This window comes from Hylobates moloch, unplaced genomic scaffold, assembly GCF_009828535.3.
Source record: "Hylobates moloch isolate HMO894 unplaced genomic scaffold, HMol_V3 SCAFFOLD_8, whole genome shotgun sequence".
In the NCBI taxonomy this organism is placed as follows: Eukaryota; Metazoa; Chordata; class Mammalia; order Primates; family Hylobatidae; genus Hylobates; species Hylobates moloch.
The window spans coordinates 25,902,532-25,930,075 of NW_026652283.1; the positions used below are offsets into that span (position 1 = coordinate 25,902,532).

The following is a 27,544-nucleotide window of genomic DNA, read 5'->3' on the forward strand; positions in this document are numbered from 1 at the left end:
AAAAAGATGGACGTTGCCTAGTGTTGGTGCTGTCATATAACTATTGATGGTCAATTGGTACTGTCTCTCTGGAAAGCAGTCTGGCTGTGTATATCAGAATTTTATATGCGAATGTTCTTTGACTCAACAATTACACATCTGGAAGTATATAATAAGGAGATAAGAGAAGGAGTGCATAGTCTGTGATCCTTGATGTTTATTACAGCATAGCTAAAAATACCCCCTAAAAATGGAAACCATTTAAACATCTGTTATTGGGCATTAGTTTAAAACTATGGCGCTTAACAGAAGGTACAGTATGCCTGATCTCTTAGTTTAAGAGAAGGCAGGGTTCAAAAGCTGGCTTCACCATGTGTAGCTGTATGATCTTAGGTAAGTAACTTAATCCAGCTAAGTCTCACTTTTCTCTTCTATAAATCAGAAGAGTGGCACATGCTTTCTAAGGATGTCATGAAGATTAAGTGAAATGATACACGTAAAGCACAGTGTCTAGCACAAAATAACTCATTGTATGTTAGCAACTATTATTACCATGTGCTTCTTAAAAAGGATGAAGTAGATCCATTTGTATTAACATAGAAAGGTGTCTACAAGATCGTAGACACCTTTCAAAAAAGCAGTTTACACAATAGCTTATTTGTATTAAAACTTATTTGTATTAATAGCCCATTTGTATTAAGACCGTGTGTGTGTGTGTTTATGCATTAAAGTTTTGGAAGGACATAGCAACAGTTAACATTTAATGAGTACTTGACTGAGTCTTAGGCACTATTCTAAGAACTTTAACACATATCAATCAGTCACTTGATTAAAATTAGTTAATGTGTTTTAAGTGCTTGGAACAATGCCTATGCTTTATAAAATACTCAATAAACATGAGTTACTAATTTTCATATGCTGTCATTATCTCTGTTTTATAGATAAGAACACTGACACCCTGAGAGTTCTCACAGTTCGTAAGTGGCAGAGCCAGAATTTAAATCCAGGGAGTGTAACTCCAGTCTCTCACTCAACAGTTAAAACTGGATATTATGGGAGGTAGGATTGTGAGGTCACTTTCACTTTGCGATTTGTATACTTATGGATGTTTTCACATTTTTACATGAAACATTTTATTTTTATATATGGGGCAGAAGATATCCAGTTTGGAAAGAAAATAGTGCATTTTTATATTTTAGAAATCTTTTTTCCCCTCTGTTATTCACTACCTATGGCATATTCCAGAGATCTGAATATATGTACACTTAGGTTGTCCTCATGCTAAGGGTCCTGAACAAGCAGTTCCCATGACCTCATACACTGTATAAGATTTTGAGACCCTAACTTTGGGGTACACAGCTAAATATACATTTAGAGGTAGAGTCCCAGACTAAATCTACATTACTGAATGGTAATCAACTTCTGTAATTGAAATCTTAATAGCTTTCAAGAAACCTTTAGTCATAATATTTTGGTTTCCAGCAAGTTTGGGATAAAATTGTCATTGTTTGGTCATCCGAAGAAAGCAGACAGAAGCCAGTTGTTTGATCCACAGATCGGTAATTGTAAGATAGGAAGCAGTGACTTAGTGTTAGATATGGACATCAATGTTAGGGCTATTAGATGCTACATAATCCAGGACTCAGCCCTGGCTATCAATGTTCTGATATCCAACTTTGCTGCAGGGGAAGTACAGTGTCCTGGAGTGGTCACTGCACTGTGGACTCTCAGCTAGAATGGGAGCTTCACCTGAAGGTGAGGTGACATGGTCTAATCCAAGCTTTTCCACCAAATAGCTAAATGTCTTTGGGCCTCACTTCCATAAAATGAGGGAGATGGACTAGATAATATAGTCTCTCTCACTTAATGACAGATAAGATGGTCTGTATATCACTTAATGGTGACCACCTTCTGTCATTGAAATTGAATTCAAGTTTTGTGATTTTTATCAGCCTTGCCTCTTGATGAACTAAATTTGCAATCTTAGACCTGTAGTAGAGTCTAGAAAATTGCTAAATAGAATTGAACTTATAAACTCATTTGTGGGAGTGTTTGCCAGTGTGCTTACTTGAATTACAGGATATCCTTGATGACAACCAACTGTACAATTTACTTTTTATTCCATTTTAGGTATTTTTTCCCTCTCCTAGATTTGTTTTCCCAATAATCCAGAATTGTGTTCTAAAGATCACAAGTCAATAAAACGGTGTGCTCCTGTTCATTGCTTAGATAGTAAGTTGTTCAGGTATTAATGATAAAGGTCATTACCACATAAAAATTTCCTTCCTGCCTCAAAGTTTTTTGTATTCTGGTATCTTAATGAGATGGATGCCTTCTCTGTTTTCTCATGGTTGCGGAAGTCAAGTGGTCTGTGTGTTTAACACAGTATCTGAGTCTGATGAGTCACATGGTATGTCTGCTTTTAGTTGGGAACAGTTTTTTTTGGTCAGTTGTGATGGTCAAAAAAGTCTCTTGAGAGAGTTTAAATGACTCAAAATAACCAAACATAGCTCATAGCTACTTAGGTCTTAAAATTGTAAGCTTTGTGATACCATATTTTAATTTTAGTCTTGTCTAATTTTTGTACCCCCAAAGGACTGCTGCTTCTGGCTCTTAAGTTGTTAAAACATTAGTCTGATTTCTTTCAGGGGGTGGTTTTCATTTGAAAAGGAACAGCAAACAAAATAACACAGCAATTTAAAAATTAAAATTAAGAAATAAAAAAGGAATTGGTACAACTGAGAAATGCTTACAACTCTCTCCTGAAGCTGTTCAGTGATGCAGAAGCTTTGAATGCTTTGAATGAATGGGAAAATTAAAATTTGAGTTTATATTTGAAATTTATATTTTACATACTTAAACTCAGTCTATTTTTCAAATTTTGTTGTGTGTGCAAGTGTCTGCTTGGTCTGTCTGCCTCACTCTCTATCTCTCATTCCTATTGAAAGTTTACTTTTAAGAAAATGAAAAACAAGTGTTCAAAGCTCCCCATGCTTGTTCAGGCTGCTTCCCAAGCTTCTCCCCTTCCCTTTGCCAGGGTGTCCCTGCCTCTCACCAGTCATCCTTTTCTTGCCTTATCCATTCATCAGTTGTTCTCTGGTCACACCAAACCTTCACTTTTTAGCTCCAAATATATATTTTGGGCATACTGATGTTTTGAATCAGGCATTATCTCCCTTAAAACAGGCAAGGAAAGAGTAAAGGGGAGTGGGCATCTTCCTTAAAGCTAGAACATTCATTTTGTCTCTCTCTTCTTTGTATGATTTTGAAGGAGTATTTCCTTTACCTTAAATAAGACTTGAAGATAATTTAGCTAAGATTATTGTGCTGTCCTGCTTTTTGGTTTTGATATGGGCGTTTCTAGTCACCAGTGGAAAAGCTATTTGAGAAGAGAGTGATAGTTTGAGCCCTCGTAAATATGCCCAGGTAGGTATAAGCCACCAAAAAACGGTTGCCCTAAAAGCTCAAGTGTAAGATATGACTGGAAAACTTCTTCAAAATTTCCTTTATTATTCTCTCATTTGTCTTTAGTTTTGTTCCATGACATCTAGACTCCTAAAGTTGGAATTACGTCAAAAAATAAAAAATATCTCTATGGTTCTTGGTATAAATTACTGTATTCCCTGTTAGAAAGGGTCACATCTGTGCCAGCTAACACAAATGCATAGGATGGACAGAAAGGCACCTCATAACAGACTGGACCTCACTAAGGGGGTGTTTTCCCCTTATATTGTGACTACTTTCATATAGGGAACATATTGCATAATTTTAAAGTTTCTGTGTCTTTGATTTACTAGTAAAATTGAACATTTTTCATGTGTTTTAAACTATTCCTATTTATTGTCAAACAGTGTTATTTATTCATTTATTAGGGTCTTTATTGTCTGCTTACAACTTTAACATTAAAAAAGCTATGTATGAGCTTACTTGATAAATAGACATGTATTTTAAATATATGCTTTTAGATACACTTATTTTTTTTTTTTTTGAGATGGAGTTTCACTCTGTCACCCAGGCTGGAGTGCAATGGTGTGTGTGACATCTTGGTTCACTGCAACCTCTGCCTCCCAGGCTCAAGCGATTCTCCTGCCTCAGCCTTCCGAGTAGCTAGGACTACAGGCGCATGCCATCATACCTGGCTAATTTTTTTTGTATTTTTAGTAGAGACAGGGTTTCACCATGTTGCCCAGGCTGGTCTCAAACTCCTGACCTCAAGAGATCCACCTGTCTCAGCCTCTCAAAGTGCTGGGATTACAGGCATGAGCCACCACATCTGGGCGCTTTTAGATATAACAGACATTGTTATTTTACAGTGTTTTTCTCCAAATTATTCTTTTAATCTTGTTTGATATACAGTATATACATATGTATATTCCATATTTTTGTAGAATGAAATGTAGCACAAGTTTTCATTGTACTGATTTCCTTTTAAGAAAGCTCATTCCTTCCAAAGATCCAGTAGTTATTCATCTATATTTTCCTCTAATTTTTTTGAAGTTTAATTTTTTTTAACTTTTATTTCTTCCCCTCCTTCCTTCATTCTTTCCTTCCTTTAGTTTTTATGTTTGTCCTTTTGAACCATTTGCAATTTATTTTGCATTTTGGAGTGAAATGAATACTTGACTTGATTTTTTTCTCCTAAATGGATACCCAGTTGTTCTAATACTATTAATTGAATGTCTTCTCCTCTTCTCCTCTTCCCATAATCTATGATTGCGTTGCCTCATTCAAAGCCAAGACTTTTTAAAATCAAGGTTTGGTTTGGTTTTGTTTGAGACAGAGTCGCGCTTTGTCACCCAGGCAGGAGCGCAGTGGCGCGATCTTGGCTCACACTGCAACCTCTGCCTCCCGGGTTCAAGTGATTCTTGTGCCTCAGCCTCCCGAGTAGCTGGGACTACAGGTGTGCACCACCATGCCCAGCTAATTCTGTATTTTTAGTAGAGGTGAGGTTTCATCATGTTGGCCAGGCTGGTCTCGAACTCCTGACCTCAACTGATCCACCTGCCTCAGCCTTCCAAAGTAGTAAGATTACAGACATGAGCCACTGCACCCAGCCAAGGTTATTCTTACATATTTTATGAATGTTGTTCTCCATCTCCTCCTCCTTGCTACTTTTGTGAATAGGATTATTTTTCCATTTCTAAATTTATGTCTTTAAAATTAACATTTTAAAGCATACATTTATTTTAAACTTTAAATTTCCCTATTTAAAAAATCATTTGTCTTACTTTTGACTGACTCATATTCTTTATAACAAAAGTGAAAAATATAGAAGAAAACTCATGATATTGGGTTACTGGATGTATTAATAGCTGGAAGCATGGCTCAGCTGACAAGGCAAAGGGAAGGATAGATCCTTCTGGATGCACTAGCTATCATCTCACTCATCCAAACCCACAATTCAGAGCCATAGTTTAAACCTGTTGGCCCCAAATTCTCTAGATCACTGTAATATCTGTCTTTCCCCCAACCATGCTCTCATGCTCTCCAAAAGTTTCCCTAGGCCACTTAATTCATCTTTATAAATTCTATAAATTTCTGTATATATTTTATAATTAAATATGAATAACATAAAGATATATCATTTTATATATATATATATTTATAAATTTGTTTTTTCCCAGTTGTTTTCATTTTGTTTTACCTCTGAATATTTCCTCCTTTACAAATAATGTTGACATACCCACTCTGGTCTCCCCTCACCTTCATTACCCGTCATCTCCTCCCCCTTGCCATTTACTCCCCCTTCTTGCAAATTGTGGCTTTTTTTCTCTTTTATGTCAATCAAGACAAATATTTTTCTGTATGTGCTCATGTGTGTGCCAGTAATAGAAACTGATTTAAAATTCTTTTAGGTATGCCTGTACTATCTAAAAGTTGGCATTGATTTTTTTTTTCCCGTTGAGGTGCTAGATTATAAATATTTGAAGTTATGTGGCAATTTCTGCTCAGGTAATTTTTTAAAGTTAACTATGACTTGATTCAGCTGAACATTTTTTTGCAGACAAAATCTAGTGCACTACCAGATAGGCATATAGCAATAGAACAATTAAATTTTACAAATATTATAAGAATAGACTGCTTCTTTCTGAATGTTTTTGAGAAAGACAGGGTGATACTTTATCTAAACATTAAGATCGGTAAATAGAATTTTAAATAAAATTGCTGCTTTGGTAAATTTACCTCTTAGTTTAATTGTTTGCATTTGGTTTATAAACACTTTCCCCTTCTCATTGCAAGTTTAAAAAAAAATAAAGTTCAGAGGGATTTTTAGTAATTATTTGGACCAATAAACTCAGGTATTCTGACATGAACAGCATTACTACAGCCAAATAAGCTTTCAGGTACTCAACCATTGAACTATATTTTTGTGCACAGGAAAACTGTCTATTTCCAAAACAGTTTGAAAATAAAAATGCTAATGTTGAGTTCAGCACCACTGTGCCATCATCACCAACCTATGATTCACAGAAGGAGCAAAGACAAGCATGTCTGTATGAAATGCGTTCCTCTGGTCTAGTGATCAGGGCGTACGCCACATGGAGAGGGCCATGTTAAATAAAAACAAAAGCTATTAACAGCAGACACAGTAAAGAGATTATAAATAAATTGGTGTGTGTTGCCTCATGAGAATCACTCTTTTGTGAGAGAAAGGGTTAGCTTGTCCCCGGAACAATTCTACCTCTAGTTCTACCCCAAATCACTACTAACTTCTAGTAAGGCTTCTACTAAGAGTTCTTTTTTTACGTTAAATATTTCTTTTTGCTACATTTCTCTCCCCTCTCCATTAGAAGTAAATTTGTCAAAGAAGTAGGCTAAGATCAGAAGAGAGAGGGAATATCTATTAGAGATTAAATTTACAAACTGACAGTGGCAGCAGCCCAAGACAGGAGGGATGAGCAGGAAGATTGAGCAGGGAAGGGAAGAAAATTAATAATTTTTAAGCATTAATATGTGCTAGGAGATACTTTAAAAATATTTTTCACTGATTTATTGATTTATCAAACACATGACATATCTCAGTCCTTTTACAAGTACTAAGTTTTAGAATTATCTTAAGTCTTATCATAATAAGTATGCACACAAGTTGGCTATTATTATATTTATTTAACAGGAAACTGACACACAGAAAGTTTAAAGTTTAATTTGCCTAAAGTCACACAGCTAGTGAATGGCTGCACCAAAATTCAGACCCAGGCAATCTGGCCTTTCATCCTGTGCTCTGCCACCATCAAAGCGTCATATCAACCCTATAAGTTTGGCATTTATGATCTCCAGTTTAGAAATGTGGATCCTGACTCAGGTTAAATAACTCAGACAGGATCAGCCTTAAACTAACTTTCTTAAACTAGCCTTAAACTAGCTTTTCTTATACTTTCTGTCCTTACTGATCATTTACCCAGTCATCCACATCTGAAACTTAGAGATAATTAGAGATTTTAGTCTTTCCAGCTGACTAACTGAGGCTTCTTTTCATCACTTCTGCTACTATCTTAATTAGGCCCTCACTATTCTGTAATCTCAAATGTGCTGTAAAGGAAGCAGGTGGGTAATAAAATGTGGGTAATAAAAAGTGAATGAGTCTGGGCACGTGGGAATGGAGAGTTGGTGGACAGGTGGGATGTTGTATTGTAAGGGGCCGGCTGCAGCTCTGCTCCAGCTGTCATTGTGGAGCTAACAGAGCTCATTGTGGACAGATGAGACTTTTCAGGAGAAACCAGAAACCTGGATTTTCATGTGAAACCTTCTACTTTCTAAATTGTAGCACAAGCCTAACAGAATGATTCTGCAGGCTACTGTGTTGTAATCCCTGACTATTCATTATTAGCCTCCTGAGCAGATTGACTTCCTCTAGTCTGATCTGTACTTCCAGCCTTTTGGCCATGCTCCCTGTACCAGCATAATCTATCCGAAGTGCAAATCAGATAGGATTTGAGGGCTGGTTAGGAGAATTAAACGCTTCTAAGAATGTAATATTCTTAGAAGAATTCTGAGTACTTGGGTAAACACTCAATAAATGTTCTTTAATGGCTGTTAGGTTTTCACTAAATTAAAAGCCTTGAGTGATTCCCATTTATGTTCAGAATAATTTTTTAACGTGACAAAAAAGTTCTTTATTTCTACCTTCATCTTTTGCCATTTAACCAAATATACTCAGTCTATCTGTATGCTTAAGTGTGTCAGTGTATTTCATGCCTTATAGCTCTTCCTCCTCTGAGTCCATCTGACTGGTGAACTCTTAGTATAGCCCCATCCCCTCCAAGATTCAGTTCAGGCATCACCTCCTCTATTAAACCTTTGATTATCCTTCCTCTTGAAGCGCTGATTTCTCCCTACTTCGTGTCTCCATAAGATCATGAACTCCCTAAGGGCTGGAACTGTGTTTTATCAGTCTTACTCTCAGCACTTCATACAGTCAACATGGTATATATCTGCAATAATGTTGGTTGAAAACAAAACAATTAGTAAAAGTTAATGCTGGGATTTGAAACTTCACCTGACTATGAATTTCTTGCTTTTTAGACTGTGCCTCAGAGAGGAAAGAAGCTGTAGTTGCCCTTTCATTAGGGACCCAGTTTATACAGTGTACAATCCGAGGACTTATTGTAGCCTAGGGCATTATGATTGCAACTAGTGAATTGAATTTAGGCGAATTTTTATATTACAAGGCAATATAGTAGCATTAAGGACACTCCTTCCTCTGAAATGCAGTATGTGAAAACTAAGGTGAAATCACCAGTTAAATAATTTGTTTTACAGCCAGGTAAAGCAGTTCTATTTTCTTCCTTTAGAAGTTTGCTGGTAAATGGTTGGAGATACCACATCTATTTATAAATGGCCTGAGTGCCAGATTTGTTATCTCCTTTCCCCAGGCTTGATAAAAAAGAATGTTGGACTTAACTATTGGTAGTGTCTCCATTAATGAATAGAGCAGTCTGGAGAAAACACACGTGAACAGGAAATTCAAGGGCACCTTGTGTTGTTTTTATCAGTCCAGGAATTCTAGACTTGCAAATTGTATCCTGTTCTTTTTCTGGCCAAAGAAAGGGCTTTAATAAAACAAAAAGAACAGTGTTAAATCCATTAAAGGAATACATTTGCAATACAATAAGTGCCAGTCATCTAGACCATTCTTTGTAATAATTTGATCACTTCTTAGTTTTGTATAATTTAAATTTTTAAAAGTCTGTCTGTGTCTGGTAAGAAGGAAATAAATTTTTCTTGTTTTTAAAGCTAATCTTTACAAAGATACTGTATAATCATGAGTAAGGGTGGGATTTTTGTTTTTTCTGCAGATATGTTTCTTAAGTAAGATTTATTTCTGAAGGCTAATAGAATACCAAATGATTCTGTATTTCTTAACCCAAATGAAATTATTATATATGAAACACACATATAATTTAAAATCTATTACATTAGCGTTGAGTTACCATCACTAACAGACTGCCTACTGTGTGCTCAGCACTTTGCCAGGTAGTGTGATGCTTTCATTACAAAGATAAATAGATGGAGATTTTGCCCTTATTTGGTTTTTAAACAAGACATACATGTATGTGTAACTACAATGGAAAGAACATCATAATCATTACTAAATTATATAGTGTCTAAAAGGAATATTTCATTACTTGATATCCACTTCCAATTTTGGAGTAAAACTCATTACAACTTCTTATGATGGAAGAAACCTCATCTTCTGTTTACCTTCTTTTTTGAAGACCTCAGGTTCATAAATATTTAACTAAAATGACCTCATATATATTTCTATACTGTTGGGTTTTTTGTTTGTTTTTTTAGCCTGGATCTCGCTCTATTACCCAGGCTGGAGTCCAGTGGCTATGCGTAGGCGCCACCATAGTGCACCACAGCCTTGAACTCCTGGGCTCAGATGACCCTTCTGTCTCAGCCTCCCGAGTAGCTGGGGCTACAGACATGTGCCACCATGCCTGGCTCTATTTTTATACTGTTAATGCAGACAATTTCTTTTGTTTGGAATTGTTTTGAATTCCCTAACACTTACTTATGTTTCACAAAAATTACCTCAAAAGTTTTGTTCAATAATGTTCCTCAAAAGTTTTGTCCACCTCTGGCCCCCCAATTTGGCTTCATTCTGGGAAGGCCTAGTCTGTAGCAGACCATCTCCTATAGCCACTTTCCAGTGGACATAGGTACTCTAGGCAAGATAGCCATCAGCCTTGTGTGTTTTAGATTCCACCTTATCCTAATCCCATTAAACATTTAAATTGAATAACAGTTCTCTTTGTTTTGATGCCACGCTCACCAAGCAATCTTCTGAACTTAATATCTTGTTACTCACTTTCTTACTGTGTAAATCAATAAACTGCATTCTGTCTTGTATATTTGTCTTTTGTGAACTTTGTTAGGATAAAGTGGCTTCCAGAATTTGATTGCCCTGAGACACTGGCAGCTGAGGGCCAGACCTTGCTGCTTGGCAGACCGAGCGGCGCAGCCTGCTCAACAAGGCCCCTTGGCAGACAGTCAGCTCCTTCCAAGGCCAAACCCCAAGTTCAACATACATCTTTCTCTCCCATTTCTGCAAGCATAACTGTGAACAGCATAATTCTGTGAGTCATGTGTTATTTCTTTGTGCTTTTTTCAAGAGGCATTATAAAAGGTTTTTTATGTTTTTCACCATTCACTTTTTGAAAGGAATATATAAGGCCTTGGACAACTAGAGTTGGGTCTTGACCTTTTGTAAAGGCAAACTTGTAAAGTGGCAAACCACTTTATAAATTTTTATTGGCTACAGATCTTCCAGACATTTTCTCTGTTCATTAGTATCTGCTTGCTAGAACAAATACAAGGCAAGTCAGAAATCATTCTACAATCGTAGGGTGTTGCTCTTTAATGGTACTTTTAAGGTTTTCCCGCCCCAAATATTTGTTGAAAAAGTAACAGGCAGTTGTTTACCAAAAAGCATTTGAAGAGAACTATCTATGAACTTCAATTTTATATGCCTAGGGAAGGTTCACTGGAATACTACTGCAAATTGTACACCTGTCCTCCTTTTGAGGATGCAGGATGCATGTTAGCATATTAAAGATGCTGGGAAGGCTGGGCAAGGTGGCTTGTGCCTGTAATCCCAGCACTTTGGGAGGCCAAGGCAGGCAGATCACTTGAGGTCAGAAGTTCGAGACCAGCCTGGCCAACTTGATGAAACCCCATCTCTACTAAATATACAAACATTAGCGTGCACCTGTAATCTCAGCTACTCGGGAGGCTGAGGTGGGAGAATCGCTTGAACCCCAGAGGTGGAGGTTGCAGTGAGCCGAGATCGCGCCACTGCCCAGCCTGGGCAACAGAGCGAAATTCTGTCAAAAAAAAAAAGATGCTGGGAAGTCTTATAGTAAGAAACTTATTTAACTTTGTGTAGTCTGGGTTTCTTAAATTTACTTAAATTCCTCAATTTCTAGTCTATCCTTCCTCTCCCACCCCAAGCCCCAGTTAACAAATGTGATTTGATTTCAGAGATGTTTTCTGTGCACGATCCGTTTCACTTTTCCTTCTTTGACCTTTTTTTTTTTTTTTTTTTTTTTCCAGTTAGAGACAGGGTCTTGCTCCATCACCCAGGCTGCAGTGCAGTGGTGCAATCACAGCTCATTGTAACCTTGAACAAGGGTTCAAGCAGTCTTCCTGCCTCATCCTCCAGAGTAGCTGTGACTACAGGTGTGCACTACCACACCCAGCTAAGTAAAAAAAAAAAAAAAAAATTGTAGAGATGGGGAGATCTCAGGCTGGTCTCAAACTCTTGGCCTCAAGTGATCTTGGTCTCACAAAGTGCTGGGATTAGAGTCATGAGCCACTGTGCCTGGCATTCTTTGACCTTTCTGCATCTGATCCTGAAACATAGAACATGAGCCCAGTGATTCTGAAATTTCCAAAAATGATTTGGCAGCATTGTTGTAGCAATCCAGTAAGAGCAGCTTAATCCATAAAAATCACTTGGCCATGATAATTCTTGAGTTTATTTTTCATTATTTATTGTTTTAAAAAATAATGCTCATTATTATTAAAGCATTTAGCACAATACAAAGATTAAACTAGGTGCCTAGAATAGTATCTTACATTTGTATAAGCCATTGTGGCTTTCCTGTGTATTATCTCAGATGGCCTTAGACTAGGCTTGTGAACCAGGCAGAGCAAATATTTTAAGCCCTGTTTCGGGAAAAGTGACTTGAGTTAAGGGTGTTCTGCTCATTTGAATAAGACCGTATGATCAGTTAGCAACAAGGCTGGGATTAGATCTTTTAATTTCTGACTTCTACCTTCTGTAATTTCTTTTTCCACAGTTGCTTATTAGCCAATCTTTATAGAGTACTTTACTATTGGCTAATTCTTTCAACTACTCTTACTGCGCCCCCTCCCTTCCCCCAATCAATAGGTTGTCTCATTCATTCATTCATGGCTACTCTGAGTCAGATGCAGTGCTGTTGTGAGTTTTGAAAAATGAATCAGAAAGAGTTCTTACCTGGAGGTGTTCCTGGTTTGGTGGAATAACTGTTAGGGTTGAATTTTTCTTAGGAGTGATAAGCACCAGTACCTGACTACAAATGTTAGAGAACACACACCAAAAAAATGAGAAATGCTTTGCCTCTTCTGGTAGAGCATGTTGGAGAAGTCACTACAGCAGTAAGACTTCAGCTAAACTGGGCCATAAAGGATCAGCAGATTCCTGCAGAGACAGCGGTGGATATAACTGCTTCAGGGATAGGTCATGGAAGAGCTCGGAGGCATGAAAGAGCTAGGTATGTTGGGAAAAGAATGAGTGGTGAGGAAGAGCATCAGATAAGGATAGAAAACATAAAAAGCAACAGGTAACGATAGCAAGTTGGAGTCCTGACTCCACATCACACTAGCTATGTGACTTGCCCCAAACTTCAGTTCCCTACTTTGCAGGGCTGTTGTGAGGATGAAATGCAATCATGCATAGCAAGTGCCTCTATCTTAAATCCTCAGGAGAAAAAAAGGGGGAAATCAGTGAATAAAATATCATAAAGTTCCTGATATATAACCATTACTCAGTGTATGTGAGTTGTTCTTATTTATCATGTTTTGCTAATTTGACTTGCAGTAGACAATGAGGAGCCATGACTGATTCTAAACAAGTGACACAATAAGCTTCTCGTTTAAAGTAGTCAGCAGAGGAACAAATTTATATTGCCAAAATAATAGATGCAGTTTTAGACATAATGATTCTGAGGCTCAAGCAGTACAGTGAGGTATAAACCCCTAACAGGACAACAGTAGAACTGGGAGTTTGCCATAGATAATTGTTTGCTTTCAACCTGCACCTGACTTGCTTGACGTCTTTTGGTTCATTCCATCAACCCTGGAATCTAGTCCACTTCAGGTCCACATCCAGGGCTCTGTATCTTCCTGTAATTAAAGCAAGATGGATGCTGAGGCATAGGTAGCAGGTTTGGGGAATACTTTTCAACTAACAGTGCTTTGGATGGTCATTCTTGGCAAGCTGGATCTTCTTTGGACTGGTCTGTTATTATCTTCATCTAGATAAGCAAAGCCTCTTTAATGTATGAACTCTTCTAGTCTTTTTATCCAGATGTGGCCATAGGAGGCAAGTCTCTTAGGGTCAGTGGCCACCTGCCGCAGCCATCAGAGTTCAGTCTTCCCCCCGTGAAGTGGCCATTTTGCCATACTCCTTATCTAATAGTCCAGATTATCTTCTTTGAAACAGTACTTTGTTTGCGTGGCCCAGTGATCTCTAAAAGTTGGCACTGGAATGCCTTTAAGCAGACATACATCATCCAGTTAAGGCCACAAAGCTTTGCTATTGTTACCTGGCTTCATTCCTACATTTCTGCTTCCTTCTTGGTTCCTATAGGCATTTGAATTTCATTTGAAAATGAAATGGGCTGCACAGTCTGAAGAAGTGTACCATACCTTGTTATAGCACTTTTTGGAATGATCCAGAATTCAGAATGAAATGGGGCAGCTATGAGCCCCATCCAAAGGGGCCTGTTTCTAAAAGTAGTTTCCCCCTACAATATATGTGAACATTGCTTTAGGCTGGTGTTTATATGCATATTTGATACAACACTTCATGTTTCATAGAATTCATAAGGCAGAAGCTACTTCTTACTGTTAAACTAAACTGCATTAACTCTTAGGAGACTGACATTTATCAGGGACATAGCTATTAGCACTATCTTACAGATTTTATTTAGTAATGAAACAACAAAATAGCTGGAACTTTTCTTGTTTTGAATGCTTGTTGAATGTGACCTTTGTATATAAATGTGTCTATATTATATATGGATGCCACCGGTTCTTCTTTGCTGTCATTAACTCCTGGTTTTACCACCACAATATGAATTTCTCTTGCTTTGGAAATAGTGCTTTTCTTTCTTCCCTAGCTTTGTATTATTTATAATGTGAAATACTTGGATGTGTTAACTGTTAGGGTAGAATTTTTCTTAGTTGAAATTAAACATTTTCAGTTTATTATAAAAGATAGGTTTTTTTTTTCCCACTGAATAATTTTTTCTATGTTGTTTCAGTTTCCGTTACTATGGCAATGACGGCAGGGACTACAACAACCTTTCCTATGAGCAACCATACCCGGGAAAGAGTGACTGTAGCCAAGCTCACATTGGAGAATTTTTATAGCAACCTAATTTTACAGCATGAAGAGAGAGAAACCAGGTATAGTAAGGGCTAATCCTAACTTTTTTTTAGTTAAATAAGCTGTTGTGCTGTGAGTGGAATAGAAACTTGTTTTCCATGAATAATATGAATATTATGGATCCCTGCATGCTGTTTTTGTTTCCTGTACTGACAGTGCACATAGACATGTGTTTTATTTTCACAGAGTAGTTTCCTGAGGTGCCCCAAGTCTTGTGCGTCTATATACCCATATGACATGTCAATTATGTTTTAAACAAACCTTTTCCAAACATGAAATTATGATATGTCTTTACATTTTCTTTTAAAGGGGTACCTGGCTGGGTGTGGTGTGGCTCATGCCTATAATCCCAGCACTTTGGGAGGCCGAGGTGGGCAGATCACCTGAGGTCAGGAGTTCAAGACCAGCCCAGCCAACATGGTGAAAGCCCATCTCTACTGAAAATACAAAAAATTAGCCGGGTGTGGTGGCGGGTGCCTGTAATACCAGCTACTCAGGAGGCTGAGGCAGGAGAATCGCTTGAAGGCTGCAGTGAGCCAAGATCGCACCACTGCACTCCCCACTGGGCAACAGAGTGAGACTCTGTCTCAAAAAAAAAAAAAGATGCTTTATGAATGACTGACTTTAATCCAAAAGCATTTACAGTGCATATCGGTGGGAATAGAAGAATAAAAAAAAATGACATGTTATTTTGACTTTAGAAAACTTACAGTAAAGGAGATAACACACATAAATATTACATGAAAGAGTGAAGAATATTAAGATAAGTACAACGAAGGGAGAATGTGCTTTTGTCTAGGCAACTGGGAAACCTTTGTAAATAGTGGTGGCATTTAAACAGGGCTCTAAAGGAAAAGAACTATTTATACATGCATAAAAGGAAGGAGACAGAGGCAAAAGAGCAGGAGGGAAGGATATTAGAGACAGAAGAAATCACCAGGTCAGGTAGTGTCCAATTTGGCTCAAGCACAGAATGTGCTAGATTTCAACATCCTGGGAGCCTTGGATTCTTTGTTAATGTAGCTCTTTTCATGGTAGTGGAGAGCCTTGGATGTTTTTGAGCAGAAGAATCAAATGAAAACCAGTGTTTCTCTGGAAGGGAACTTTATTTGTGATTCAGAGAATGGTTTGGGGTCAGGGTGGGGAATTAGAAACAGGAAAGGCTGGTGATGTAGCCCAGGTAAGTGGAAAGGAGGCTTGAGTTAGAATTGTGACAACAACAACAGAGAACTGACGAGTAAGAAAGATTGACAAAGTGTGGCTACTAGCAAAAGATGAAACGTGAGGGAAATAAATCAGTGTTGCCTCTGAAATTTCATGCCTGGGCAAACTGAGAGTGGTACAGTTTAAATGAAATAGAGAGGAAAAGTCTAATTTAATTTTGGATGGATTTAACTGCAGATTAGATACAGGTACGGTGAGAATTAGTGAACTGGAAAATAATTATTCAGAAATCAACTTAAAATAGGAATATGTGAAAGAGAGCTGAGAAACATGGAGAATCATGAGAAGAGCTGACATATCTCTAAAAGTTCTGAAAGGGAGGAGAGGAACGAAAATGGAGCAGAGGCAAACAAACAAACAAACAAAAAGAGCATCAGCAGAAATTCCAAAAGGTTCCATTTAGGCAGAAGGAAAGTGACCACAAATAGAAGATCTAAATGGTAAGTAGGTGGATAAATCTCAACAAAAATTATATAAAGCAACAGAAATAATAGCGATAATATCTTACACATTAAAAATAGAATTATAATATTTTCCAACAGCAGAATGTAATTCAGGAAAGAAGTGATTAGAATTAAGGTGTTCTTAATGATCTTAGTAGAAAGGGCATAGAGATTAGCTTCAGAATTTGACAAATTATGTTGTAATTTCTAGAGTAACCATAAAATGATAAAAATAGAGTTTGTAATTTCCAGACTAGAAGAAGGAAAAAATTGGAGTGAGAAAAAAAAAAGTTAGTTCAAAAGAATGCAAGAGAGAAAGAAAAACTGAAATACCAAAAATGGAAAAAATGAAATACCAAAATAGAAAGCACAAAATAAGTTAGAAATAAAAATCTAAATATATCAATAATTAAATGAATTATAAGGGTAATTAAAGTCTCTGGAAGTGATCAGACCATCCTGGGAGAGTGAATAAAGTAGAAGAGAACCAAGGAAGAAAAGGCAGGCACTTAAAAAAATTCATCAGAATTTCGAAGGTTCATTGTCTTTACTTGCTGCAGTGTTAAAGTAATTCAGTTTCCTTTCTATTTCCAAATAAAGGAAAGTAACAATAAAATTATCTGCGTTATTGAAAAAAAAAAGTAGTCTCAGCTTGGTGCCACTGGAAGTCAAGTCAAACAATCAGCTCATATTTTCTAAAAGCTTATACTTTAAGAAAATATGTGATGTATTTTTAAGGCTTAACTAATTGGATAAATGCATAAGCCCAATAAATTTCTAATCAGAGCAAAGCGTAGGAGCATTTTAGGTGGAAAACTATTTTTAAAAAAGGTAGAACAGAAATCATGGATCTTCCTGTTTAGATATGGTAGAAATGGATAAAAGTTACTGTATCTCTTCCAGAATGAGGAATGATTTCATGAAGTGTTAGTCTTGGCAATAACTGATGAAAGGGACAGTGGAAATTTGACAGAAGAATAAAGTTGCTTATATGTTGATAGCTCCTCCCAGAATAATGGTCCTCTTACTCTCTGGATTCTTTCTGCAGAGGAGAAAACTGGAAATCATTCAACAAACAGCACTGAAGTGCCTAGGGGTAGGTGATGGCAGCACAGAATCTGATGTTAGGAGATTATTCTTGTCTAAGGGTTGGGGCCCAGGGGAAATAATGCATAAACAAAAGATTAAAATCAGTGTAATAAGCACCAAGGTAGGTGCCTATGACAAGCACTGAGGAAACGTGGTGGAGAATATGCTCTTAGGCCTCATCCTCTCCAGTGGGGTGCTGATGTATCAACTGGCTTTAAATGTTACAAATCTATAAGAAGGAAAAATAAATGATCTTAATGATGGTTTAGGAAAAAGCTTACTTTTGGACATGTAGCCATGAATAAGAAATATCAAAAAGTTGTGGGAGGGTTTCAATCCTTAACCCTTATACCCATTCAGTTAAATCCTGAAAAGTTACTGTTATTCTGACACACTCCAGAACTAATTAGGAGGAGTTCGGCTAGGTTTATGTTTAGGGAAAACCAATACAATAGAAATAAAATACTAATACTCACTTGGAAACGGGTTGCAAAATGTGTCTCACAACCATCTCTCTAGTTTTAGTTACTTCATCCACCCTAGATCCTTAGCTTAACTAACTTCAAGGGTACTGTTTAAAAAAAAATGAATAACTGAACCTGGCTGTACCTAGAAAAGCAAATGTTCTGGTAGCTAGTGGGTTTTTAAAAAAATATTTATTTAGAGACAGAGTCTCACTCTGTCACCCAGGCTGGAGTGCAGTGGCACGATCTTGGCTCACTGCAACCTCCGCCTCCCAGGTTCAAGCAATTCTCCTGCCTCAGCCTGCCAAGTAGCTAGGACTACAGGCGCCAACCACCATGCTCGGCTAATTTTTTTTGTATTTTTAGTAGACATGGGGTTTCACAGTGTTAGCCAGGATGGTCTCGATCTCCTGACCTCGTGATCCGCCCACCTCAGCCTCCCAAAGTGCTAGGATTGCAGGCGTGAGCCACCGCGCCCGGCCGCTGTGGGTTTTTAAAAATACACATGTATGACTTTCCAATTTTCAAATAATTTTAATACAATAAAATAAATGCAATTGCATTGAACATTTTTCCTTCATAAGTTAAGGAAAACTGAGCTTAGAGTTTAAATGAGGGACTTAGCCAAGCTCATTTAGCTAATAAGTGTTAGAACCAGGGATATTTACCTTAAAATGTTATACTTTTAGTCAGTATAGTCATCTTTTTATATTTCTAATATAAGCATTGGGAAATATTAATGATATTGGTGGATTGAACATTAAATAGCAGAGTTTTCCATATTAGAACATCAGTCATTGCCAACGTTTCATTTAGGCAGGAGAGTGAAGTAAGCTTCAGAAGTAAATTATTCATTTGGCCAGTATGAGAAAGCAAAATCTGGGTTTGTTTTTTTGAGAAAGAAAACTATTCTTAGTGATTATCTTGATCCAACTTGAAAGATTTTTTTTTTTTTAGCCTAGCAAGCTGAAGTGGTTAACTTGAATAAATAAATGTATATTTCTTAAGTGGAAATAGTTAGGAATGTATTTACAATTTAATTTTTTTTCCTTCGAAAAGGCAGAAGAAATTAGAAGTGGCCATGGAAGAAGAAGGATTAGCAGATGAAGAGGTAATGTAATTACCTATAATTACTGTACAAAAGCACTCCCAGTGACTTTTCATTCATTTGACATCAGGTATTTTATAACTTAAATAATGTGGATTTTATCATTTGAATATGGGCTTCTTACTTTGTTGCTGTCATGGATATCTTTTATTGATATCTTTAGAAGGAGGCAGTTTTGTTTTTTTCTTAAATTCCAAGAACACATATTTAGAGAACATTGCCTAATGTATTTTAGGTGTGTGGAATGAGAAAGGCAAGCTCTGGGAGGAATTAATCAATTGCTAACTCTTCTAAAATTTTTTCTAAATATTCTTTTAAAGCTATCTATTTCTCTAGTTCAGTGCTATTACCCTGATTTAAACTACCATATATTTTAACCTGAAAAATAACTGTCCCCAACTGGTCTCCCCATTTCCCACCCCCAGTTTTTCTGCATACTGCAGCTAGAGTAATCGGTCTAAAAATAGATTTGATCATGTCACTGTTTTGCTTAATAACCCTTCACTGGCTCCCTTATCTCGGGATATGGGCAAGCTCTTTAACATTGGTATACCTTCACTACTTGGCCTCTGCTTATCTCTCTCTAGCCTCACCTCTTGTCACCCACCCCCCACGCTGACAAGTATGAATTTCTTTGATGTCCCCTGTCTTGCCTGCGGACCTTTTCACGTGCTCTTTCTGCTGCTTGGAACTCTTCCTTACTCCTACCCAACTCCCATTATTCTTCAAGAATCTGTAGTAGCTGGGCATGGTGGTGCATGCCTGTAGTCCTAGCTACTTGGTAGGGTTGAGGTGGGAGGATCACCTGAGTCTGAGAGTTTGAGGTTGCCATGAGCTATGATCACATCACTTCACTCCAGCCTGGGCAAAGAAGCAGCTTTAGGCCTCGCTTCAGGCATCACTTCCACTGGGAAATCTTCCTTAACCTCTTAAGGTACCTTCTGTATTCTACTGTTCCTGTCCCCATGGGAGCCTTAAAATACAGTCTTCCCAAAGACTAGACACTGTAACATCTTGTTGAGCATTCTATCTCCACAGCTGTCTGGCAGAGAGCTAGAATAAATATTTGGTGAATAAATGAATAATGGCTTTTGCCCTCAAGGAGTTTTAGATTAGGAGAGGGAGAGTGAGAGAGTGAGTGAGTGTGTGTAAAAATATGTACACATGATAGAATGTGGTGAACGTTGAAAATATAGAGAAGATTTTTCCTTTAATTCAGAGGATCAGAAAACGTTTCATAGAAGAAGTAACAATTGAGTTGAATTGTAAAGAATGGGTAGAATTTACATTAGCGGTAAGAGATGTATACAAAATAGTGAATACATATACAGAATAATGAGTTTACATTTGAGCTATAAAGGGTGCAATAAAAGGAAATAGTGAGGTAAGTTGATAGCACACCATGGAAAGCTAGGTTTAGAATAGTGTACTAAAAAAGGTATACTTTAGTACCAGGCAATAGGGAGTCACAACCTAGATTAATTAGTTTAACATGCTGAGTGCAGTGGCACACACCTGTAATCCCAGCACTTTGGGAGGCCAAGATGGCAGGATCACTTGAGCCCAGGAGTTCAAGATCAGCCTGGGAAATATAGTAAGACCTGGTCTCTACAAAAAATTTTAAAAATTAAGCATGGTGTCCTGTGTGTGTAGTCCCAGCTACTCAGGAGGCTCAGGTGGGAGGATCACTTGAGCTCAGAAGGCGGAGGCTGCAGTGAGCTGAGATCATGCCATTGCACTCCAGCCTGGATGACAGAGTGAGAGCCTATCTCAAAAAAAGAAAAAAAAATAGTTTCTGTATTTAAAGAGTAGACCATCATCAAATGATTAATTGAAATCAAATCAGTGTCTAATCTTCCCTGTACCTTTCCTAGGACTGTACCTGTTCCTTATAGTTGCAATGTTTAAATCAAATACAATATTTTATGACTTATACTAAAGATGGTAACTTTGTTAATCAGTTGACTCAATCTAGACACTCAAATGGTTTTACATTTAAAATAATCTATCATTATTTGTGTCATTAATATTTGAAAAGCTCATTTATGTCCTTTAAATTTTAGTGAGAAAGGTAGTGATTCAAATCTGTATTCCAATCTATAGAGAAAAAATAAGAATGAGCATATCTTTCCTCATTTTAAAGTTAGAATTATAAATTTCTTATAATTAATAACCATATAATTGCATTTATATATTATACATCATTATATTGATATAGAAATCTTAAACATAAGATCTTAATTTGAAGTGTAGGGAAGAGACTGCAAAAACAGACGCCCAAACACTAAGCAGGCAACGGAAGTGAGACAAGCTGGCCAGGTTGGTTTCATAGTGGCATCTAAGGTTATATTCTTTTGATCCAGATATACTGTGTTTACATATTCAACTTATATGATTTTTTTTTTGCTTCCACAAAGAAATAGATTAATATTTTTCCTTTTTAAAAAATATTATTTTCTTAAATATTGATCCTTACAGTTTATCTGTTGGCAAAGACATGCCACTTTTCACATTGCTGTAATAAGAGTCCCAGCCCACTTGGACATGTCTCCTGGGGACTGGCATCAGTGGTGGGGACTGACAAATTAGGGAACCAAGGCTCATCTAAAGAGGATTGCTACCATTGGCCCCTGTGGCCAAGGCCCTGTTTTTCCAGAGAAGCTAGTAATCTGGACTTTTTTTGCAGAATAACCAGTCACCTGCTTTTGAAAAACAACGTGCAGTCCAAATATATCTGTAGGTTGAATATAGTTTGTAGCTTCCTGTTTGCAACTTCTGGTCTGCATCAGCAAGTACTGACTACATTTACAGCTATTTTCTCTAATTTTTCTGAATAACTTGTAGAAAATAGATGATTTTTCCATAAAAATAGTCAGTGGCCCATAATACCAGTTTATAAAACTTCTGATGTTTTTCTGTAAAAATGTTTTTAATTCCACAAGTGCTTATTATTAGGTTCCATGCTAGAGCCTGGATTATATCAAATTCTGTAAAATAGACAAGCTCTCTCAACCTTAATATAAAGTATGTTACAGCATCTTTATATGGGGTGGGTTTGATAAAAAATAAAATTGTTTCATAAAAATAAAATAGATAAAGTTGCTAGCTGAACCCTTTTCATCTGAAAACTTTTGTATGCACTGTCTGTCTTATACAAATACTGGCCACCCTACAGATCGAGAGTTTGAGGAACACCTATATAAAAAGGAATGGAGAAAGGAAGAAAATCACTTTCTAGTTTCATCTCACTTAAGAAAATCCCATCCAACATGGAATGTTATTTACTCTAATGAAAAACTAAATAGGGAAGTTCAAGCTATAAAAGAGAGTCGTGAAATGTTAAGCTGACCACAGATTTTTATTGTCTTCTTTGAAGAGGAAAGGATGCAGTTACCGCAAGGATACTGTTTGTCTTTCAAGGCTACTTAATCTATACCAGTTGTGAGTAGATATATCAACAGGCTTTTTCACCGATTTTTTTTTTTTTTTTTAACATGAATTTGCTTCAGCTACCTCTGGATTGCAACACTGATTCTAACACTAAAATCATGGAATCGATTTTTTTTTAAGTAATGTAACAATGTTATAGGTGATGCTCATTTTTATAGAATTATGTGTTCCATACACTTGTGACTCTCTTTTTGCTATTAAATGGCTGTGCCCAAAGCCACATAAATTGTGTGAGTGCTGCATTATACAAACTACTAGACAATTTATGAAACTGTGTTTAGTGAGGTCATCTTTTCCATTCAGATTAAGCAGGATTTCTGCAACTATATCCAACTGTACTGTTTTATAATCTATAAAGGGAGAGATTCAAAGTACTTTCAAAATTCTTATACTTATTCATTTATGTAATTAAAAAAAACCCTCCTCACTACTTCCTTAAAGGACGTGATACTATAGTGCCACCAAGTGGCCTTTTAAAAATTAGTCTTAAAATTTAAAATCAGATACTTTTTAGAGCTATCTTTTGTTTTACTAGTAATTTATTTTTTTATTATTCAAAAGGTGTTTTTGAACACCTATGTGCAAAAAAGGGTATTTGTCATTGCATTTATGTAAAAAGCAGCAAAAAAATAGTCTTCACTATTGTTTTAGGCCACATTTGTTTTCTTAATTATATCAATGTAATTTTAGCTCCATTAAACTGATATTTAAGTAGCTTCCCTTAAAGAAAGCAGGAATTTGCCAGTGTTGGTATTTCAGGAATTTCATATACACATACATACACACATACATACACTTTTATTTTTTTGAATGGAGTTTTGGTCTTGTCACCCAGGCTGGAGTGCAATGGCGGGATCTCAGCTCACTGCAACCTCTGCCTCCCGGGTTCAAGTGATTTTCCTGTCTCAGCCTCCTGAGTACAGGTGCATGCCACCATGCCCGACTAATTTTTGTATTTTTAGTAGAGACAGGGTTTCACCATGTTGGCCAGGACGGTCTCAATCTCCTGACTTCACGATCCATCCACCTCGGCCTCCCAAAGTGCTGGGATTACAGGCATGAGCCACCGCACCCAGCTTATCGCCTCACTTTTTACTGAAAAAAATTATCTTTCATTGTTGCTTGCTTACTTTTTCCATAGTACCATTGTATTTTATAATCAATATCAGATGTGGAAAAAGACATTTAAAAAAAGACATTAAAGACATTAAAAAAAGACATTAGGCAAAGCCTGTTAATTTGTGTACTTGATTTTTATCTTCATTACTGTCATAATTTACACCATTGGTGTGCCTTAGTGTATAACTTCATTTAGCTGTTTGAAGACATTTCTTGATTTCATCTTCTTAGATTAACTTTGTTAGAAGTATCAGAATTCCATTGCACTGATAATACATGTTGACATACATATTTCTAATTAATAGTTCACCTAACCCTTTTAAAAACAGATATCCACGGGAGTAGGGAGAGGCTATACCATGAGCTGCATTTAGAAGCAATGTTTCTAAGCTGTTACTGTCATTTTGATTTGTCTGTCCCTCCAAACTGAAGCACTGAAAGCTTGACAGGATTCAGTTGAAGATGAACAGGAGTTAAATTTTTTCTCTGATATTGTTTCTTTTCCACTTAGCGTTTCCTCTACTAGGAGCTAACTATGTCAAAAAACAGAATTTTGATTGGTGAGGGTGAAAAATGAAGTTTAGAACAATAAAATAAATGCCTGTTCCAAATGTAACCTTCAGGTATTTCACAGTGTTGCTTATTAATGGAAGTTATTTTTTGTGGTCTTTGTAGAATCAGTTACGAAATTACCAACTTGGATATTTTTTTTTTTTTTTTTTGAGACGGAGTCTCGCTCTGTCGCCCAGGCTGGAGTGCAGTGGCGCAACCTTGGCTCACTGCAAGCTCCGCCTCCCGGGTTCACGCCATTCTCCTGCCTCAGCCTCTCCAAGTAGCTGGGACTACAGGCGCCCGCCACCACGCCCGGCTAATTTTTTTGTATTTTTAGTAGAGACGGGGTTTCACCGTGGTCTCGATCTCCTGACCTCGTGATCCGCCCGCCTCGGCCTCCCAAAGTGCTGGGATTACAAGCGTGAGCCACCGCGCCCGGCCCCAACTTGGATATTTTAATGACTTCTTCTTGTAACTGTTTTTGCAAGTTTATATTTTCAGGAAGTTGTATGCCAAGTCTCAAGCAGTTTATTAAAATTTGCCCAAGAGTAAATTCTACCACAAGTAAATCTCTTTGGAAACACTACCATTATGTTGTTATTTTATTGTCACGAGTCTCAGTAGTTGTGAAAGAGCAACCTTGGAAATTAAGGAATTGAAGCAAAGCAGATTTCCTGACAGAATAAAAATCAGTATCAGAATACTATTAACATTTACTAACATTTAATTTTTATTTATGGAATTAAGTTACCATATAGATGAAAGAATAAGTTATACATATATATATAGACAAATATGATGGACTAAATTACATTTTTAATGGAGTCCACCTCAAGAGTAAAGATTTATCAATTGTTAAAAATTTTAAAAAGTTTTCTTTAAATTGTTTTAGCCTAATAGTATATTACATATTAGTGCTATCATTTATTTTTACGTGTATCATCTTTTAATACTAGAAACTCCGTCAAAACAACCTGATTATAAAATCATCCATTTAAATTGTCTTTTTTTAATAGAAAAAGTTACGTCGATCACAACACGCTCGCAAAGAAACAGAGTTCTTACGGCTCAAAAGGACCAGACTTGGCTTGGATGACTTTGAGTCTCTGAAAGTTATAGGAAGAGGAGCTTTTGGAGAGGTGTGCTTCTTTTTAAAAGTCACTACTGCTGCAAATATGTATGTTAAGATAATTTAAAATATGTGTTAAAATATAATTCCTGGCTGGGTGCGGTGGCTCATGCCTGTAATCCCAATACTTTGGGAGGCCGAGGCAGGTGGATCGCCTGAGGTCAGGAGTTTGAGACCAGTCTGGCCAGTGAAACCCTGTCTCTACTAAAAATACAAAAATTAGCTGGGCGTGATGGTGGGTGCCTGTAATCCCAGCTACTTGGGAGGCTGAGGCAGGAGAATCGCTTGAACCCGGGAGGTGGAAGTTGCAGTGAGCTGAGATCCCACCATTGCACTCCAGCCTGGGCGACATGAGTGAAACACTATCTCAAAAGAATATATATGTGTATGTGTGTATATATATATGTGTGTGTGTATATATATATATGTGTGTGTGTATATATATATGTGTATATATATGTGTGTATATATATGTGTGTGTATATATATGTGTGTGTGTGTGTGTATATATATATATATAAAATTCCTGAAATACCAACACTGGCAAATTCCTGCTTTCTTTAAAGGAAGCTACTTTTCATTCCTGAACAAATAGTGACTGTTTAACATTTATAATACATGTTTTTATCTTTTAGGTGCGGTTGGTCCAGAAGAAAGATACAGGCCATATCTATGCAATGAAGATATTGAGAAAGGCTGATATGCTTGAAAAAGAGCAGGTATGAGTTCTTTAACACATGTAATATAAAGGAGCATCCACTAACGAGTCGTTAAGACTGTTTATATTAGAATTTTTAAGAAGCAATTTACACATCTTATTGAATAAGCTATTAATTTTTTGGTAGCCTGTTTTAGTGTTTCTCAATTCTTTTAAGGTTTCTTCCAAATTTATAATCTATGTATTAGTCTGCTTAGACTTCCATAACAGAACACAACAGGCTGGTTAGCTTAAACAACAGAAACTTATTTTCTCACAGTTCTGGAGGCTACAAGTCAAAAATGAAAGTTTGGGCAGGTTTTGGTTTCTGGTGAGGCCTGTCTTCCTGTCTTGCAGATGGCCACCTTCTCACTAAGTTTTCACATGGCCTTTCCTTGGTGTGTGCAGGGACACACACTCCTGTGAGAACTCTCTGGTGTCTCTTCTTATAAGGACACTAATTGCACCCTTATGACCTCATTAATTAACCTTAATTAATTCCCTAAGGGTCCATCTCCAAATACAGCCTCAATGGAGATTAAAGCTTTACTCTATGAATTTTGTAGATGCATGAACATTCAGTCCATACCTTCTGAAATACCTCCTTTTCTGACTACAATGAAAATAAAGGACAGTTCTCGGCTCCTGGAATCCCTATCACGTATCAGATAATCAAAACCAGTCTCCTGGAAATTTGCTGATTTTACATATTTCTAAAATCTGTAACTTTGTAAATATTCTGGGCTCTCTCCATGTTTCCTGTGCCTTAATGCAGTTACAAGGGGTGGCTTCGAGTAAAGGAGGGATGGCTTTTTGAAGATTTAAGGAGGGAAATTGTGAAATGGTCATTTTCAGGTGCAGGAAAGCAGACCTGCTAAGGAAATGCAGTTGAAGGCTCATTGAGATTTGCAGTCATGAATTTAAAGTGAAACCCATTGGCATAGCTGGGTGATTTTTCACCCTAGTTTCAGTGAGGGTAAGAAGGTAATAGGAACTATCTGGAGACAGAGTTATAGGGGATTTTGTTGATGACAGGCTATGATTCTCCAGAGGAAAGAGGTTTGGAAGGCAAGGAAGGTTGAGATACTGAGTTGGATTACAGAACTATAGATAATGATGGGAATATAGCGAGACCCCGTTCTCCACAAAAAGGAAGAAAAGAAAAAGATAATGATGGCAATAAGGATGTGGGTAAAGATGCATAGCCAGGCCGGGCGCGGTGGCTCACGCTTGTAATCCCAGCACTTTGGGAGGCCGAGGTGGGCGGATCACAAGGTCAGGAGATTGAGACCACGTCTCGATCTTGCATATTTGGCTGTAGTGAAACCCCGTCTCTACTAAAAATACAAAAAATTAGCCGGGCGTGGTGGCAGGCGCCTGTAGTCCCAGCTACTCAGAGAGGCTGAGGCAGGAGAATGGCGTGAACCCGGGAGGCGGAGCTTGCAGTGAGCCGAGATTCCGCCACTGCACTCCAGCCTGGGCGACAGAGCGAGACTCCGTCTCAAAAAAAAACAAAAAAAACAAAAACATGCATAGCCTCAGAGACAAGGAGGTCAACAGGAATCTAACTTAGCCATAATGGGATTAGTCCTACTAGGGTATAATAGGAAGGACAGAAGGAAGCAGTT

General features: G+C 37.3%; 1 protein-coding gene across 10 annotated transcripts in view; it reads left to right on the forward strand.

Moving 5' to 3' along the window:
• Positions 1 to 27,544, forward strand: part of STK38L (serine/threonine kinase 38 like) — a 148,533-nt gene that overhangs the window by 108,303 nt on the left and 12,686 nt on the right. For 4 of the 10 annotated variants that reach the window (XM_058443013.1, XM_032159885.2, XM_058443014.1 and 1 more), the window contains 5 exons: positions 921 to 1,038; positions 14,517 to 14,661; positions 18,921 to 18,972; positions 25,107 to 25,229; positions 25,855 to 25,938. In XM_058443013.1, coding sequence (XP_058298996.1) covers positions 1,032 to 1,038; positions 14,517 to 14,661; positions 18,921 to 18,972; positions 25,107 to 25,229; positions 25,855 to 25,938 — 411 coding nt within the window. In that variant the 5' untranslated portion in view covers positions 921 to 1,031. Of the gene's footprint in view, positions 1 to 920; positions 1,039 to 10,361; positions 10,563 to 12,461; positions 12,744 to 14,516; positions 14,662 to 16,109; positions 16,306 to 17,356; positions 17,405 to 18,920; positions 18,973 to 25,106; positions 25,230 to 25,854; positions 25,939 to 27,544 lie in introns of those variants that run through there. The other 6 variants (XM_032159888.2, XM_058443015.1, XM_058443016.1 and 3 more) reach the window with 5 other exon arrangements.